The following is an 18,546-nucleotide window of genomic DNA, read 5'->3' as shown; positions in this document are numbered from 1 at the left end:
ATGAAGATCTTGCATCCCACTACCATAGGATTTTAGGTAGCCCCACAAGATTCACCGCACCCTCTTCAGACTCCGAACTGGTCAAGTCCGTACCTCCCTGAAGAAACGCTTGCTCCCAACTATCATCGGAATTTTAGATAGCTCAACAAGCTCTACCATCCCTCTTCAGCCCCCGGATTGTGCCTTTTCCGTCCTCCTGAAGAATCGCTTGCCTATGACTATCCATGGATTTTTGCGATAGCCCTACAAGCCTCCACCACTCTTCGACCCCGGAATGCCTTCCGTACTTTCGAAGTTTTGCTTGGCTCCAAACCAACCTTGGAATTTTAGGTGGTTCCACAAGCTGCAACATCAAACTCTCCTTGTATCCAACTACCTCCAGCAGTCTCACAAGTTACCAAGTCTGATCACCTGTTGCTTTCAATTGCCTCCCTGAAGATCCTCTCAAGGTCTTGCACTTCTTCAGCCACAATTGAAACATAACTCACAAGGTCTTCATGGTCATCCCCCTTTGGTTCAACAATACCACTCTCCTCCCTATCTCCGATTAGATAGCCAAGAGCTAATGTTGACTGTCTACCACTATTGGAAGACTCCACCTCAAACTGAGTTTCCACCAAAGTATACCCACCATGATCTCCACCTTGTAACACGCAAGACCTTTTCAACTCTTCTGAAACATACTTCAAGCTATTGTTAGTCTCCAACAATTCCAGTTCAGTTCAACACCTAGTAAACCTTGTTCACTAGTCCAACTAAACTCATGTCACTAACAGGTCCACCCAAAGTCCCACAACTCAACTACATTATGAGAGTCACCACTAGTTATAGATGCATGACCAACTATCTTTGCATCTAAGTTCAGAAACATACCTCACATCGTGTAAAGAAACTCACGATTGTCAAACTTCGTAAGACAAACTGAACTCATACCTTGAACCTTCAAGCTTTCCGTTTTCAAGATGAACAACTCCACCTTCAACTAGCTCTAGAGCCTCAAAGTATTCATTCTTTGACCACACGTGATAGGAGCATTCAACGTCCATGACTCAACACTCCACCGAATCTCAACTTCCACTAGCACCTCCGCATAATAAAGTTGTTGTTTCAGATAGTAACCCGAGTATTCTTAGCACCGCCTCTCCAGGCTGATGTTGAGTATTATTACCACCGCCTCTCCAGGCCGACCTTCTTCGCGATCTCCATTAACCTTTTATCTTCGAGGCACCGGATAACAACACTCCATGTTTTATCCATCACCTCGAACATTAAAATTGCTTCCATCTTCACTTTCCACAATTCCAAATTGCTTTCGGAAAGTTCCTCGATATCCCACTTAGAAACCATGGTGCTCACTTCAAATTGTTCCTATTGCCCCACGGTGGGCGCCAATTGTTGTGAATTCGTCTTAAAATCACACCAATAAAAGAACTTGATGTGTGGAGCAATAGAACGGCAACCAATAATTAAGTGGAATAAGCAATAATAATAATAATAACCGATAAACAAGATAAAGGAGAAGAAAGAACACGATAATTTGTTTACCCAGTTCGGTCCAATAATGACCTAGTCTGGGGGAGAGAGCAGCCCCTCCGTTCCACTATATCAAACGAGTAACTTTACAAAGAGTTCCAATTGAGTTACAAGAATTAATCCTAATTCTACCCAAATCCCGAATCTCTTCCCGTGGCCAAGAGACTCAATTTGATAAGTGTTTCCCAAGGTGTACCACAAAGATAGTTCGCCCACCCTAGAGTTATACCAAGAGAAAACCTTTTTCCTCTCTAAAACCCTAGCCCTTGTGTGGTGGCAAACCCTAATCCTTGCCTCTACATCTCTACTCTCTTTTTCTCTCTCTCTCTCTCTCAATTTTTCTATGAATAAAACACTCCCTATTTATAGAAAAATAATATGCCAAAAAATTAGTAACAAATCTGTTTTAAAATAAAACAAATCCAAGTCAAAGTATCTTCCAAGAAAATATATTTTTTTCCCAAAAAATCTTCAAAACATCAAAGATGCAAAAAGATTCAACAAAGATTTTTCTGACTTCTTGTAACTGAGATTTCAAGGCATATCCAACAATGCAGTTGATAGTCGAATCATTCCACTTCATCTTGGTGGGAATTAGAGTTGTCAATGTATTTAAAATTAATTTTGACATGTTTAGTGGTTGGACCTGGATTCCATACAGTCATGGGCTGATGCATTCATACAGTCAGTTCATTGTCTACCATTTGATTGAAATCAAGTGATTCAGATTTAATATATCAAAATGTATTGATCAGATCCAAGGGTTGTGATTCACCTGCAGTCACTTTTTGACTGCAGATTGCAGTGAATCCATATCCTTAGAATTAATTTTGATTTGAAGCTAGAAGGTAAACAAATGTAAACAAACAAAAATCATTTATCGTCTCAATTCACTTATAACCAAAATCAATTTTACATTATAAATTCAAATAATTTTTGTTTAATATATATAGAGAAAAATGAAGTGTCAATAAAGAAAAAGAGGCATAAGGAAGAAATTAATGTGAAAATATGTTGAATACAATGTCCTCACTACATGACTTTTTATGTTGCACAGTACACATTAAAATAATGTCCTCACTGTAAAAGCCAAAAAGTATCAAAAGTGTGGCTGAAGCAGGGCTACAATATAGTAGTAAACTCAGCTTGAACTGATGAATACTAGCAAATTGAAACTAGTTCCTATGATTAAGGATTGTAATAATATAAAATCACATCATATTGAGCCAAAAAACAAGACAGAAAACCATGTCCCCAGAATGAATGGTACCAAATACTAACTGTCTGCAAATGACGACAACTAAATGGGCCCATTAATAATACGAAGAAGAAAAGGAAAAACATTACAAATTGTGGCTCTAAATAGAGACAAAGTAGATAATGTGAAAACAAAAATTATTCTGAAATGCATATGATTCTACTATCTCATCATTCTCATGTCTCTATAGTCAACATAAGTCAGTACTAGAAGAACGTCATATCAATCAAAGTATGCTAGTACAACAAAATGCATATGATTTTCCCTTATATAACTAACAAAATTTTGAATTACAACTACAATTACAAAAAGGTTAAAAAAGTTTCTAGATCGGAGAAGATCCACATCTCGCCTAAGTTTTACCTCCCGCCAAGTTGTGTATGGTACACAAACTCACATCATGTGAAGCGGCAAACACGCGCACGCCTATAAGCGTGTGTTTGGTTTACTAAGAAACCACGGGCGCGCTGACTTGAATCTACAATTTGGTGTGTGTTCGTCATGAAAAACAACCACTCATGAAGGCATTACGTGACGCGACAAGTTTAAAGTCAATCCTATTAATTCAATAACTACTCGAATATGGTTTGGCGGGATCCCTTATCAACTTATTAACGATATTGAAACTGCGGTACATTGAATCAAATCACGGTGAAAGATCACGTTGACGTAGAAGCTAAGACTTATAATTTCTAACAATGTTGCAATGTAAACAATGTTGGACATGGGTTTGAATTTTGATCATTCAATCATGTAACTAAACACTCACTTACACTCACTTCGTATTATGAACATTTTTGTAGTGAGAAAACATTTCACACTAGTCCAACATTCATAGAAGTAAACAATAACCTCAATAATTTTTTTTTCCTTAAATATGATTAGGTGAAAGACAAAAAATCTTGATACTAAATCACATCATCAAACCCCTAACAATATCATAAATTTTTTCATAACCAAATCAAAACCAACAAATCCCCCATCATTCTCCATCTTTCTAAATTCTAACCACAATCCACAAATTCCATACTTCAACAACAACCAAGATTTCCAAACTCACTACATACAATTGCTAATTTCTTACATTAAAAAAAAGAAAAAAAAAAAGTCACCTTCTTACCCTTCTTTCACCAATGTAATGAGAAAGAGGAACAACTTCTTGCAACGGCGTCGACAACGGCGTAGGCATAGGTGAATTCCGACAAACGGGACAAGAACCATTAAGTTTCAACCATGAATCAAGACAACAAAGATGAAAATAGTGTCTACATTCCGGCATCATCCTTAACATCTCCAAATCCTTATACTCACATAAACAGATCGAACAAGTACTATCATGTCCCAAATCTTTACCATACTGTAACCTAGGATACGAATTTATCACATTCTGATCCAAACCTAAAACAACATCATCTCGATCTTCATCTTCTTCTGCTACAAAAATTACCCTCGGTAAAACCACGCCGTCATCTCTGTGGTGGTTGTTGTTGTTATTGTTGTTGTGACGGTTATGACGGTTACGGAAAGTACGACAACATAGGTAAGAAGAGAGGATTAAGGTTGAAAGAAGGAAGAGGAAACCGAGAGCTATGGCTATGGAGTAACCGAAGCCGAGATTGGTGAGGTAAGGAAGTGGTGGTGGTGGTGGTGGTGGTGGAGAGAAAGGGTTTGAGGAAGACATGAAGGAGGAGGAGGGTGAAAATGGGAATTTTCCATTTGGGAAAGGGTGGGTTAGTGATTTGTTGTTGTTTGAAAGGTGGGTGAGGGTCTTAGTTGCAGCATTTAATACTAAGGTTTATGTGAGTAACTCAAAACTTCAACGGTATTCAATTGTTGCGTTGATTTGGTGATGATTTTATGATGTGTGTGTTTGGTTGGTCCCTTTGGAACTTGTAAAGGTGGTTAGTAGTAGTAGTAGTAGTGGGGAAGCATAAACTATGGTTAGGTACTTAACTATCTTGTGTTAACTTGCAAGTCTCTTGTTATAAAGACGTTTTGATTTGTTTAAAGCTGCAGTTTTTTTTTTTTTTTTTCTTGTATGGACTTATTCCATCGAAATTGGTATTAGGAGGAATAGAATCTGAGACCTTGAGAGAAGCATACTCTAAGGACTAAAGCCAACATCACTAGACCAACCTCAAGTGGAAACTCGACTTGTGGGGGTTTACTGAGGGATGCCCGTGGGAATCTTATTCAAGATTTTTTTTGTAAAACTGGTACTATTAACTCTCAGTGTGTCGAGATGTAGAGTTTGGTCCATTCAATGCATATGGTCCATCAGCTACAAATAAACCATGTTATTTTTTAAACAGATCCCCCCTTAGAGGCAACAACAGACCTCTCTTATCTCAAATATGTTAGCTTTTCCCTTAACTTTATACCTTTTTTATTTGGGATAGCGGGGGTGAACATTTGAGTAATCGGGAAAGGAAGTATGGAAGTGAACTTTGACAGACCATTAGAAAATTTGACAATATATTCGACACTATAATATATGTTTTTAACTATTGATGTGATCTGAAATGAAAGAATAAACTAATTAATAATTGAGTTTGTACATACATTGTAGTTATGTCCGACAACAAATTTGTTGTCACCGTAATATTTTTTTATGAGTAAAGCTTTAAGAACAACAAATATCACAATAGAGTATATATATATATATATATATATCAAACTACTCTTTATAATTATTCTTATCAAATCGGTTCTTCAAGCAATTCTAACTTATTTCATGAGTATTTTTTCTCTCCCAACTTCTCTTTGTGACGGAATTGAAAGGATGATAAGTTTTTTTTAGTGGTGACACTCGGATGCTCAAAATAAAGGAATACATTGGTGGTTGTTATGAAATAAACTCTCAATGCAAATTAATGATGGACGTATGAGTTTCAAAAATTTATCGGCATTCAATATAGCAATTTTTTATAAACAAAGTTGGCACCTTATAACTCATCCAAATATCGTAATTATTAGGATTATTTTTTGGTATAAAAGAGGGCCGAAGCCCAAAAGAAACAAAATTACAAAGTTAGACGGATATTTCTAGGCATGCAAGCCCTGGAGAAATCGTCAAAAAGAAGACTCTGAAGCTCCCTAGGCGGAAACTTGAGAAAATGAACATTGAAAGAACTTAGAGAGTAGCTGATATTAGCTAGCCAACCAGCGCTTCGGTTTCCTTCACGCCAAGTGTGAGACAAATGAACTTGCCAATTCAACTTCAGAAGTTGTCTGATACGATGCACCATGGTGGATATGTTTCCATTGAATTTACTTTTCTTTGTCACCATATCAATCAGAACTTTAGAGTCACTTTCAACATGAAGTTGTCTGATTCCCTATTGGCGAGCAAGGTCCAATCCCAAGTACATTCCCCACATCTCCGCATGAAGAGCATCACAAGCTCCAAGCTTCCGCGAATAGCCTTTTATCCATCTGCCAGACTCCCTTAACAAACCACCACAGCTAACAATGTCCAGCCTATTATTCTGAGATCCATCACAATTGAGCTTCACCCACCCCTCTGAAGGTCTTTTGTATCCAATGAAGATAGTGTCATGTCGATTACAACTCCATGGATTGTTGAAACACCATTCGATCTCTTTAGTCATCTTTATAACCGCATAAGTAGGGCAATTGGACGTTGAAAACCTTTTTCAAAAATTTCTTTATTTCTCCAGGTCCACAAGTACCAACATGCTACCATGAAAGTCGATGTCCAATCTACTTCACACACTCCACGCATATTGTTGGTAATGTTCTGGAATATCCAATCCCTGCAACATAAAGAGAAGAAATTAGAAATCTGATTAGAAGGCACTAATCTGAGCCATTGCACTTGTGATTGAAGCTAAATGTTTAGAAATCATAATTATTAGGCTTTATAAAGCTAAATGGTTTTTTCAATGTGATTTTCTTAATACTACTTTGAGACATAATCTAATTTTTGTTTGGAGGAATATTTGTAATTCTAAATTCATCCTTAGAGCGAGACGTCGATGGAGTATAGGACCATAGGTGATTGAAGCTCAATTCCATTGTGGGGGTGAGAATTGGATTGGCAAGGGTTCTTCTCTTGATTCATTACATGCTAGCAGCCCAGGTACTATTAATTGGCGTGTTGCAAATATAATGGATCTTGAACAAAAAGCTTGGAACCTCTCTCTAATTGTTACTGTTTTTAATAAAATGATGCAATTTTTTATTTTTTTTTAAATTGTTAAATTTTATTGATAATACAACTGAGCGTTAGAAGAGCACAGTCTGCAAAACCAACTCGTGTATACTCTTCACAAAGGAAGAGTTCTAATAACACCAACAGGAATTCCTATAAACTTTAAAAACCATTCATACGAGAACAACTGAAACAATAACCTTAGAACAAAAAATGACCCCAAAGGTCAAATAAAAGAAAATGCACGAAATACAATCATACCACCCATACTACTCTAACTCCATTGGTCACAACCAAAACCGCAATCCCGAAACCAAATAAGAATTGTTGCACCATACACCAACACCTCTATACCAGTTTATAATGGAGGATAACAGGATTTGGCGTGCAGAAGATAATGGAGAATATACGGTTAACAATGCTTATCGTCTATGTATTCAAGAATTGATTGATACTTCTCATCTAGAAGTGAATAGCTATTGATTTAAACATTTCATTCAAAGAAATTACAATATTTCAATTTTCAATGCACTGACTTCACATATTTTCATCAAAATTTCATAAAAAATTACTTCATCTATCTCATTTTATAAGACTTACTTTGACTAAATGCACTATTTATATGTCTTGTTTTGACTGTATTTTTATAATTTTTATTAATAGATAATTAAAGATATTCCTAATCAACATTATGTATTGACATACGTGCAATGGTCAATGAGTTCTTATATTTTGGGACGTAAGGAGTATCTCGGAGGCACTCGTTTGCAAGATAAAAAATATATATATTCACTCTAAACCCATTTAATGGTATTCATCAAAGTCAAATATGTACCATCTTAGCAAAAAATAAGCAAACTCTGTTTTCTTTAATGAATACCATTTGTTCCATTTTTTTCATGGTTACTTATGAAGTTGTCCATATTATTCCATTAACTAAGGAGTACTACACATGTAATATATTTATCTTCGATCTTAATATGACAAATAATTTTATTTTTTTTTGAAGGAATGACAAACAATGTTGAGGAACAAGAATCATGTAACATATATCAAATTAAAAAAAAAAAAACAATCAACTAAATATACATGTATACTATCGTTATCCAACATCAACACACACAAATCTATAGGCTTATCTAGCTATGGCCATAAATCTCTTAAAAAATTACAAAAATAAAATAAAGAATTAATTCAACCATAGGTCCCAAAAAGAAGGACAACAACAGAAACATTCAATTTCCATCTCTAAAGTTTCACCTTACGTTTACAAATCAAGTCTTCAATTCCTCTCTTTGAAATATTAATCGTCATAGTGCAATTCATTTTCACCTCAACATGTTTTTTAATAAACAACATCTTAACTCTCCCCGGAATTACCGAGTAAGTGGTCATGATCATCTCGCCGTTACGCACATCTCCCAACAAATCCGGACTAGAAACGAGACGGTCAGCCATAACATCTACCGTAACATTCAACCCTGATGTCTTCCTTGCCTTGATAACAATTCCAGGCGGTATTTGTGCATCCGCAACCGATATACCCCGGTAATATACCGATGTTGTGCTATTGCCAAGTCTAAACGATGCTCTATTAGAATTCTTAATAGACATGTTTACAACCATTGTTATGTTGATCTTAATTTGACCGGTTAGAAGTTGACCAACGTTGACATCAAAGTTTGTAAGTTGGATCTCATTTGTTGTTACTTTTGGATCTTTAACCTTAAAAACCGTGAATACTAAGATAACAATTACTATGACTAAAAGTAGTAGTAAAATTGTTGTTATACATCCACATAACTTGAATTTTCTTCTACGGTTCTTTGTTTTAAGAGCTTTTTCTTCATCATCACTTCTTGGGTGGACTCTAACTGAGGCTAGAGGTTTTGCTTGATCAGTTTCTGCCATTGTTGTGGAAGGTATATATAAAAGAGAATAATAGTGTGCACAAATTTATGAGAGATGGTTAATTAATTTGAGGGTATAGTTTGAATATGATTATTTATAAGAGAATTTTTGGGCTGTTAGTATTAAATTTTGTGGACACGTTTTGATGGAGTTTAATTTAATTTAATTGACTGAATTAGAGTCCTAATTAAAGATTTGAGACGCGGATACATAGTTTTATGTTTGTGTTGTGTTGTGTTGTGTGTGTCATAAGACTTTCAAAGCTGGTTTATTTGACTTGGATAGGTGTAGTTATTTCATCAATAAATGAACGGCATGACTTTTACTTACACCGAGTCTCGCGATGAATAATTCATTTCACAATTTCGCACGAATTAAAATTAATTATAAACAAATTAAGTCGTTGGGTTCAGGTGGTTAATAAGTTTTACCAAAAAGGACGGACTCCGAGAGAACCCGGGTTCGATTTCTTGGTGAAACATTTTTTTGGCCAGACTTTACTTACTTTGTAGCCGAACTATGGACTATTAGGGTCCCTTCCCCTGGGAACCAGAGGGTTATAAACCAAAAAAATAAAAAATAAAAATAAACAAAAGAAAGAAAATAATCTTTAATTAATTTAATGGTGATTGACGTTAAATTTGGTAAAAATGATGGGTTGAAACTATTTGATGTCTGAACTGATTCTCGAATCAGATTAAACTGATGACGAAAGCCAATGATAAAAAAAACAATATTTTCACTAAAACACTCTTGTCAAATATTGATAGATTTTATCTAATATTGCATTAAACAACTAAAATTAAATTTTGTCCTTGATCCCCTAAAAAAAATTGTCCCTGATCATGAAAATTTCTTTCACACATATAAAAGCGGTAGAAAGTCTTTTGAAAAAAATCTTGTAAAGTCTTTTCTAATATACAAAAGTTTCCTAATATATAAAGTATTATGAAATCTTAATAGTAGAAAGTCTTTTGAAAAAAATCTCTCAAAATTCATTCAAATCATGTGTTAAAAATCTTGATTGTAAAAAAGTCTTTAAAATCTCACAAAATTAATATAGTCCAACAAAATCTCATAAAATCATCAAGACTTTTTTTTCCCAAAATTGTCTCATAAAATCTCAATCTAATACATCATCCTAAAAGATGGTAAATTCTAATATGGACCACTTCATCAAGTGGTCCATGGTGGACCAGTCATGAATAACATTATAATGAATACGAATTTTACAAAATCCACCTTTGGATTGAATATTTATATCATATAGATCATCCATAAAAAAAATTAAAAAAATTAAAAATCATTTGATATGTTATTGAGACACATCAAGATTAACGGTTTATTAAATAACGTAAATCTTGATGGGTCTCAATAACATATCAAATGATTTTCAAAAAAAATTAAAAAATTTATAGATGATCTATACGATATAAACTTTCAATCCAACAGTGAATTTCGTAAAATTCATATTCGGTAGATCACTTATCCACGGTGGACCACTTGTGAAGGTGGTCCACCGTAGCATTGGCCCCTAAAAGATATTTTAGAAATGTGTCAAATAAAAAGATATTTTATAACCAACATAGCGTGACACATATGATAGATACTTGGGTCCCTTAACTATTTGGTTTCGGGTTCGATCCTCTGGCCGATGCATATGGAGAAGCATTTGTTGGGAGATATCAACTCCTTAAATGGATCTCAATTCCCTCGAGGGGATTAGTTTATGCAGTTGCGCGCGGAGATACTTTTAGTTTTTTTTTAAAAAAATTAGAAACATGATTCCGTATTTCATTTTGGACGTATACGGTAAGTAATGCCAAATTAAAAGAAATTTTATATTCACTTCACAGAGACTATTACTAGCTAGGAGTAGGACCATGCTATTTTGTTGTGTAGTATGCCGACGATGAAGTGAGAGTAACCCAAAATTCATTACAATCACAGAATTTAATTTGGATTTAACCTGAGTGAACATGTTCAACATATATAATATGTCGATTGAATAAGATATTAATTTTAGAGTTTAGATTTTTTTTTTTAACGGCGAAATAATATATATATTACTTTTTTTTTAAAGCAAATATATATATATATATATATATATATATTACTGTAATAGAGAGAATTGGATTTTAATTTTAGAGTTTAGATTTGATACGGTCTTTCACAATTTTCTCTGGGCCAAAACCTCCAACAAAAATTAATACTGTATTTAAATAATCTTTAATATTTTTATACCAATCATATATTAATCCTTAATATATATACTGTATCATAATAGACGAGCTAACGAAAATATGAAAGACTAATTTACATTTACTTTATTTCTTGATAATTTGAAGGTATTTACCTAACAACCAATGAGATAAAGTCACGTTAATAAATTTGTATGTGGTACCCACAACTAACTTGTAATTAACCAACTTTTATTTCACATATATATATATATATATATAATTTATTCTCATTGGTTGATAGCTCAAATTATAAAGATTAGATTATAAAAACATAAAATAACCTACTGTATTTTATTTTATCCGTGACTAACAAGCCCAAAAAAAATTTAAAATTGGGTTTCACTCTTCTTACTTTTATTTTAGTAGCATCATAAGAAAACATATTTTATTTTATTTTATTTTTCACGTTATTAATATTTTAACGACTAAAGTTCATACATTTCTAGAAGCTGGTTGCCGTATGAATAAAAGCCTTAATTCCATCATTATTAACAATATATAAAGTCAAGGGAATGGAGCATTCTAATTCTAATTAATCTGGTCCATATAATTACAAATTTCACATGGAGATTGGCAACTGCTAGCAAACACGTGAATGGTACGCTCTATGCTAAGATGTGGGGTATGTATATCGATATATGGATTTGACTTGGAGATGGAGGATTATCCATCTTCAATCAATTTGACAACAACTCAAAAGTGTGTTGACATGGTAATAAAAAACTGCAACATGTATATGTTAGCTAAAAAACATGAATTGACAAGTTTATATTTGACGTGGATCAGCTAAGCCAATTTTAGTCTTACTTTAAAAAAAATATATTCATATTTTGAACGCTCATTCTAAAAATCTTCAAAGACTTTTTCTATTATATTTTTTTGTCGCAACATTCATGCCTCAAATACTCGCGCGTGTGATTGTGTAGTTTTTTATTTTTTCTTGGACTTTGTCCTCATTTGTACAAAAAAATAATTAAAGAAAAAGAGGTTACCAAAATGTGTTACTTTTTCATGATATATATAGGAAAAAAAATTAATATTAATGAATGTGAAATTTAAAAATAGTAATATATTAAATTACAATGAAATATCGTAACAATTTTTTTACAATGACATATAAAAAATAATCTTATACTAACTAGATATAAAGAGTCGTATGCTAATGTATGTTTAAACTTCTCATCCAGCTATCGCATGATATAGGGTCCGTTTGTTTGAGATTTAAAAAAAATAATTTTTTTTTTTGAAAAAAATTATTTTGAAGAAAATCATTATTTTGTAGAGATTCTTTTGTAGAGATGAATGATAAAAAAAAATGAATTTTGATAAAAGTTATTGAAAATAGATTCTCATTTTGATGAAAAAAATGATTTTTTTACTAAAATGATTTTTTAAAAAATTTGAAACAAACACAAGCAAGATAAAAAAAATAGATTTTTTTCTGGGAAAAATAGATTGTTTTTTGTGAAAAATCTGAAATAAACAGGTCCATAGTGTTTCACTCCTCCCCTAGATTATATATTTTGAATAATTTATATATTTTGTCTGACTATCCTATGTCGCGAATTAGATTGGGGTGGATGGATCGAGAATCAAATTAGATGTTGTAAAAAGTACTTAAGAGACTATGGGTCTGTTTGACAAGCCAAAAAAGATAGCTTTTAACTTTTGTTTTATGACTTATAAGCTAAAAGACATGTTTAGTAACAGTCTGTTTAGAAAGAGTTTTTTAGCTTATTTTACTGACTTATAGCTTCTTTTTCAGAAGTTATTTCAAGTAGTTTCTAGCTTTTCATTTTTTTCTTCCTCTTTCACTCTTATTATTTTAACTAAAATCCATATTTACCCTTTATAATTTATTATCATTAGAATTTAAAATAAAATAAGTAAATGCATGTTTTAACGTTGCTTCTTCTAAAATCACATGTATATAGTATGTTTTAACGTTGTCTTATTATCTATTTTCAAATATGAAGGCTAAAGCGTATTATTTTTTTATCAATTCATAGGTACTTACCTTACTATAATTTATTTTAAACAGAGTACCTTATTATAATTAACCATTATACTATATTGTGAATATATGTTGTTATTTTTTCATAAAGTATATCAACTGAAAGGAAAATAATTTTTTTTAAAAAAAAAATCAGCATATAAAAATTAGTTTAATAATAATATTTGAAAGATATATTTATTGAATTAATAAACTTAAAATATTGTAAAAAAAATACAAAAACTTAAAATATTAAATTCTAAGTATCTTAAATAGTATTAATTTCTCTTTCAAAAAAAATTAAATAGTTTTAATTTGATAACAAAAATTATTGAATTAAAAATGTCCTTTCATGTCATTTTACATTTATCAGTCAGTTGAACCGCTAATTTTACCAAACACTTCAATCAGCTAGAAGCTATCATCAGCCATAAGCTATTTTTGCCAAACAGAGCCTATGTAAAAAGACCAATGTTTTAAGAACCGGACCGGACCGGCCGGTTCGACTGGTTCGGACGTGAACCAGACATGAAACCGGTCCGAACAAGAGCCAGAACCGCTAGTCAGTAAAACCGGTAAAAAACCACTTTGAACCAGTGTGAACCGGTGGGAATCGGGAAAACCGGTGAACCGTCAAACTGGAAAAATTGGCCGGTTTTCTCAATTTAAAAAAAAAAAAACTGTTTTTTTTCTTCTTTATTTTATTTATTTATTTCTTAATAAAACCTCTGAAATGAAATAACCAAAGTAAAACCACAAACACGTTAATACCTCTGATTTTATTTGTTTTAGATTTCTAAGTTAATTTATTAATCAATTATGAAATACAAAAATCATATGAACCAATTTTAACACCATTACTAACCAAGTTAAGTTACTGTCTGTCAGATTTCACCAGCACCACAAACTCATATCATCACAAAGATTGAAAAAGAAGTATAAAAAGAGGTTGAGCTTGAAGAAGAGGTAGAGTTTGAGAAGAAGAAAAAAATAGGTAGAATATGAGAAGTAGGAAAATGAAAAAGAGATAGATTTAAGTGGTTGTGCAAGATAATAGTAGAAATTTATAAACTAGAAAGTGGTAGAAATTTAGAGAAGCAGGAAAGTGACTGTGGCCTCTGTGTGGCGGCTTGCTGCTATCAAATGAATGAATTTTAGGGTTAGTGAAAAGTACTCCCTATATATATTACCTTGTGTTTTTTAAACAATTACATTGGGCTTTTTTTTAGACAAATAAATGTGTATTGGGTCATCCCATTATATTTTTGAAAATCTGCCATTATTATTATTATTGTGAATTTTTTAATAAAAATATTATTTATCAGGTCAAATATTATATTTATTGTTTATTATTATTATTCCGGTTCAATCGGTTCAATAGCGATCTAACCGGTCCAACCAATTGAACCATGAACCGGAGGTCACACCGGTTTGATCTCCGGTCCGGTTTTTAAAACATTGAAAAAGACTCGTGATAGGAGGGAACTAATTAACTCCTAAAAGTGAATAAATATGAGTATTCGTGAACTTGACTCAATTAAAAGGAACACTATATTATATACTCAAGGGCTGAGTTCAAACTCTAGGCAACGACTTATTAACCTTAAAAGGTAAAATTCTAATAATTAGACAATTTAATTAAAAAACTGAATAAATAGGAAATCTCTAATTTAAACTCCACAATATTCCTATCAAATGAATCACATCATATGCTCCCAAAAATATTTTGAATAAAATATTATTTAAGATAAGAAAGTAGTTAATTTTTTTAACGAACAAATAACAAGCAATACACAACCAATATGAGTTTTTCCTACGGTTATACTGCTGTTAATTTATTTATTTATTTTCTATCACAAAGAAATTATTTGCCAATCTTGAGGAGCCTTTGCTTATGTATCAATATATCAAATTCTTATGGGCATCATTAACCTTTAGGGTTTCGTCCAATGGAATAGAACTGCTCCTTATTATGTTTTAGGTCCGAAATTAATCTTCTGATGCCAATTTTTGTCCATATGCAAATATAGACATCAAACATAACACAAGATATTAATTAAAAAAATAATATAATTCAATAGAATTACATGTATGTTGTCGGTGCCAAACATCGATGTGTATCTTACACTAAGACACATTTTCTAACACTAGGACACACTTAATCTGAAGAGTATTCATGTTTTATTGGTTAAAACTTTCAAACACGCTTAATCTGAAGAGTATTCGTGTTTCATCGGTTAAAAATTTCAAACAAAAAAATTATGCTTATAAAATATTTTACCACCGCCCATTGCCTCCCTTAAAAATGGATTTGAAGACAAACACCTTAAAAATATTTTACCACCGCCCACCGCCCATTGCTTATAAAATATTTTACCACCGCCCATTGCCTCCCTTATAAAATGTCTAACGAAGAGCTTAAAATTAAATTCAAAAGCTCGAAGTATTATCAATTAGCCGGCAATTATTCTCGTATGAATAAGATAAATTCCATTAGCTTCATTTAATGGAGGTTGAAGACGAACACTTTATTTTTAATTTTTTTTTGTCAAGCAGACTAGTAGCTAAAAAATCCACCTTAAAAATGAATAACATTACAAGAAATCAGCAATTTATTGGTGGCCAAAAGCCTTCTATAAGTGACAAAAACCGCCACTTTCTTTCCATTTACAGGCGGCCAGCTGGCGGCATCAAAACACCTTAGTTATATAGTGTAATGTCTCTACCAACTGAGAGAAGCTCACGGGAACGACGAACACCTTATTTATATATGTTCTTACTTTGCCATTATTATAAAAAAAAAAACCCACCATCCATATATTTTAGATTAAAATTTAGATTTTAGATTTAGAGAATAGAAATTAGGATTTGTGAGATTTAGGTTTTAATTTAGGTAAGAAATAACTATTTTATGTATTTTTGACATTCGAATTTCAAAATTGATCAAATTATGAAAATGTAACTACTGACATGAAATAGTTAACATCACAAATTAACATTTTTTATTTAATGTTCACAAATTCAATGATATTTTAACTATTTTAAATAATTAGTGGACGAATTTGATTGTGAGTAAAAATTCAGAGAAACAAATTTTCTATTTACTCTTCCAAAAACACATAAAAAATAAATTGAAATTATATTGTTGAAGTGATTGTGGGTGGAAAAAAAACTATACAAATATGAGAGTCATCGGGTATCTCACATGTAAAAAGTTTACATCTCTATAGATAAAACCCTCAATATTATTCAATATTATCCAATTTGTGAACTTAACTCAGTTGATAAGACATAACATTATAAACACATTTCGAACTCTGGACACTCCAAACTCCACTTATCCGATCCGCTTTTAAGGTGAAGTTTCTTTTTCCTATTCTTTTTTAAGATTGAATTGTCCGATAATTATATTCCGCATTTAAGGTGAAGTTTCTAGCAATTGGTAGAAAATAAAACCCCATGGCTAAAAAATAAAACCCTCAATATTGAAAAGTAGAAAGCAATTGCTAGAAAATAAAACCCCATGGCTAAAAAATAAAACCCTCAATATTGAAAAGTAGAAGGAATGGTATGCAGTTATACTTAGGTATACAGTTGCAATTACTTATATCTTAGGTATCTCCATGAGACTTTTAATAGTTCCATAATCTAAAACCATTTCCTTCATTCACATAAAATGAAACATAACATGGTACATAGTTACTATAAAAAAAAAACATGGTACATAATTATTTTTTCTTAGTATTTTCCATCAACTAGGAGCAGCTAGCACATGTTTAGAAAGGGCTAGGTAGCTTGACCTCTCCTTTTTGAGAAAGAGGAATGGTGAAGTTGCCAATGACAGGAAGGTCAATAACAAGACCCAAATCTAAATGATAGTCAATATCCCAATCAGCTCCAATGTCCTTTGCCAAGCTCATCAATATGCTGTATGGTACCTTAACAGGTACATCCACCATTGTTGTGTCCTTTGCCTTTAAAGAACCTGGATCTGGTATTGTCCCTGATGCTATCTCCCTTTCATTATCCAACACAAAAACATTAGATTCGATTATATTTAAAAAAACAAATCATCAATTTAGACTTTTAAATATCTCATTATCTAATATGGAACTTTAAGGCATAATAGTGACATACATAGTATGTTATTGTAAGATATTTTTTAATTTTAATTGCAGTTTTAGTTCTCATATTTTTTTTTCTATAAATTGGTGATGCTGACATTTTAAATGACGTAATATATGATTAATAACAATATACAAAAATTCGATGAGACCCAAAACTGTCAAATTTTAAAATAAAAGAACCAATTTTGCAAAATAATAAAAATAAAGGATTAAGAGTCCGTTTGGATTAAACGAAACTTATGCAATATAAATTAGGTTTTATGTTATTTTATAATCAGAACTGTCAAATTTTAAAATAGAAAAACCAATTCTGAAAAATGATAAAAATAAAAGATTAAAAGTCCATTTGAAGATTAAAAGTCCATTTGAATTTGGATTAGTTTAAGCTTATGCAATATAAAATGAACCTTAGTAGGAAATTGAGTAATAAGAACGAACCTATTGGCGCTTTTGAAAGAGTACTTGATCTCACAAATAGGAACCGGAGTGGAATAAGGATTATGAACAGAAACCTTTGCTAAGTACTCAGCACTATCCATCGTCACGCGCTTGAAGTCAACGTCCATAACACTCGCCTCAGGCTTTGCCACATCACCGATTTTATCAGACACAAAATTCTTAGCTTTATTCACCAACTGCGACATTTTCAAATTCTAGTAGTAATTAAATAAACGCAACACGCACTTAACTTAAGTAGTATACTAATGACTAATGAGAATGAATTAGAATGAATAATGGATATTATTACTATTTATAGTGATGGAGACTCTGTCTTTTTTTGTATGACGCTTGTCAACCATACGAGGTTGTTACTCTTGACAATGCATATATGAGATGTCGTTGTTTTGTTTGCTATGTGACACGTGACTATACGTGTTGCACGTGGCATTCTTTATCTTGGTAGTAGAGTAGGGATGTGTTTGGTTAAATGAGAATGTCGGTTACAATCACAAGCGGTGATGATAAGTGAAAGTGAGGTTGCTCCTCTATTATCATGAGTTGTGTATTTGGATTTTTTTGTTATGGGTAATGTGAGTTTAGTTTAGGGTCTCTAATTTCCATTAGAAGATGGTTTCTAATGTTCCTGTTATTTGTTTCGTATTGTCTATTGAAATAATGGTAAAACTCAAATTTTAATACAGTTAATTTGGGTTTTTCTTATAAAAATTTCTCCAAACCAGATTAAACAAATGATGAAAAAAAACAAATGGTTTAAACGGTCACCCAAAGTGTACCTTACTAAATGCTTATTTTTTAGAAGGGTTTGATAAGTTTTGTTCAGATCGAATATTTGTCCCCTTAAAATG

At 32.3% G+C, this 18,546-nt stretch overlaps 3 protein-coding genes across 3 annotated transcripts; all 3 read right to left on the bottom strand.

Moving 5' to 3' along the window:
- Positions 1-3,644: 3,644 nt before the first annotated feature.
- On the bottom strand, positions 3,645-4,685 carry LOC123886020 (RING-H2 finger protein ATL67). The gene has a single exon (XM_045935357.1). The coding sequence runs from the start codon at positions 4,470-4,472 to the stop codon at positions 3,900-3,902; it is 573 nt and encodes a 190-aa protein (XP_045791313.1). The 5' UTR covers positions 4,473-4,685; the 3' UTR covers positions 3,645-3,899.
- A 3,304-nt stretch (positions 4,686-7,989) lies between these two features.
- LOC123884615 (late embryogenesis abundant protein At1g64065) lies at positions 7,990-9,030 on the bottom strand. Its single transcript, XM_045933750.1, has one exon. It carries the CDS (start codon positions 8,874-8,876, stop codon positions 8,214-8,216), a length of 663 nt encoding a protein of 220 aa, XP_045789706.1. The 5' UTR covers positions 8,877-9,030; the 3' UTR covers positions 7,990-8,213.
- A 7,628-nt stretch (positions 9,031-16,658) lies between these two features.
- Positions 16,659-17,945, bottom strand: LOC123885350 (desiccation protectant protein Lea14 homolog). Its single transcript, XM_045934628.1, has 2 exons — positions 17,678-17,945; positions 16,659-17,129 (listed from the first exon to the last, which is right to left on the bottom strand). Exons 1-2 carry the CDS (start codon positions 17,881-17,883, stop codon positions 16,889-16,891), a joined length of 447 nt encoding a protein of 148 aa, XP_045790584.1. The 5' UTR covers positions 17,884-17,945; the 3' UTR covers positions 16,659-16,888.
- Positions 17,946-18,546: the final 601 nt, after the last annotated feature.

The sequence above is a fragment of the Trifolium pratense genome, linkage group LG5 (assembly GCF_020283565.1).
Source record: "Trifolium pratense cultivar HEN17-A07 linkage group LG5, ARS_RC_1.1, whole genome shotgun sequence".
NCBI lineage: Eukaryota > Viridiplantae > Streptophyta > Magnoliopsida > Fabales > Fabaceae > Trifolium > Trifolium pratense.
Note: the sequence above shows the minus strand (reverse complement) of the source record. Positions and strands in the feature narration are given on the sequence as shown.

Coding starts and splice junctions, on each gene's coding strand:
- LOC123884615 (XM_045933750.1), bottom strand. CDS start 8,876: ATGGCAGAAACTGATCAAGCAAAACCTCTAGCCTCAGTTAGAGTCCAC.
- LOC123885350 (XM_045934628.1), bottom strand. CDS start 17,883: ATGTCGCAGTTGGTGAATAAAGCTAAGAATTTTGTGTCTGATAAAATC. Junction 17,130..17,677: donor TCTTTCAAAAGCGCCAATAG/GTTCGTTCTTAT, acceptor GGATAATGAAAG/GGAGATAGCATCAGGGACAA.
- LOC123886020 (XM_045935357.1), bottom strand. CDS start 4,472: ATGTCTTCCTCAAACCCTTTCTCTCCACCACCACCACCACCACCACCA.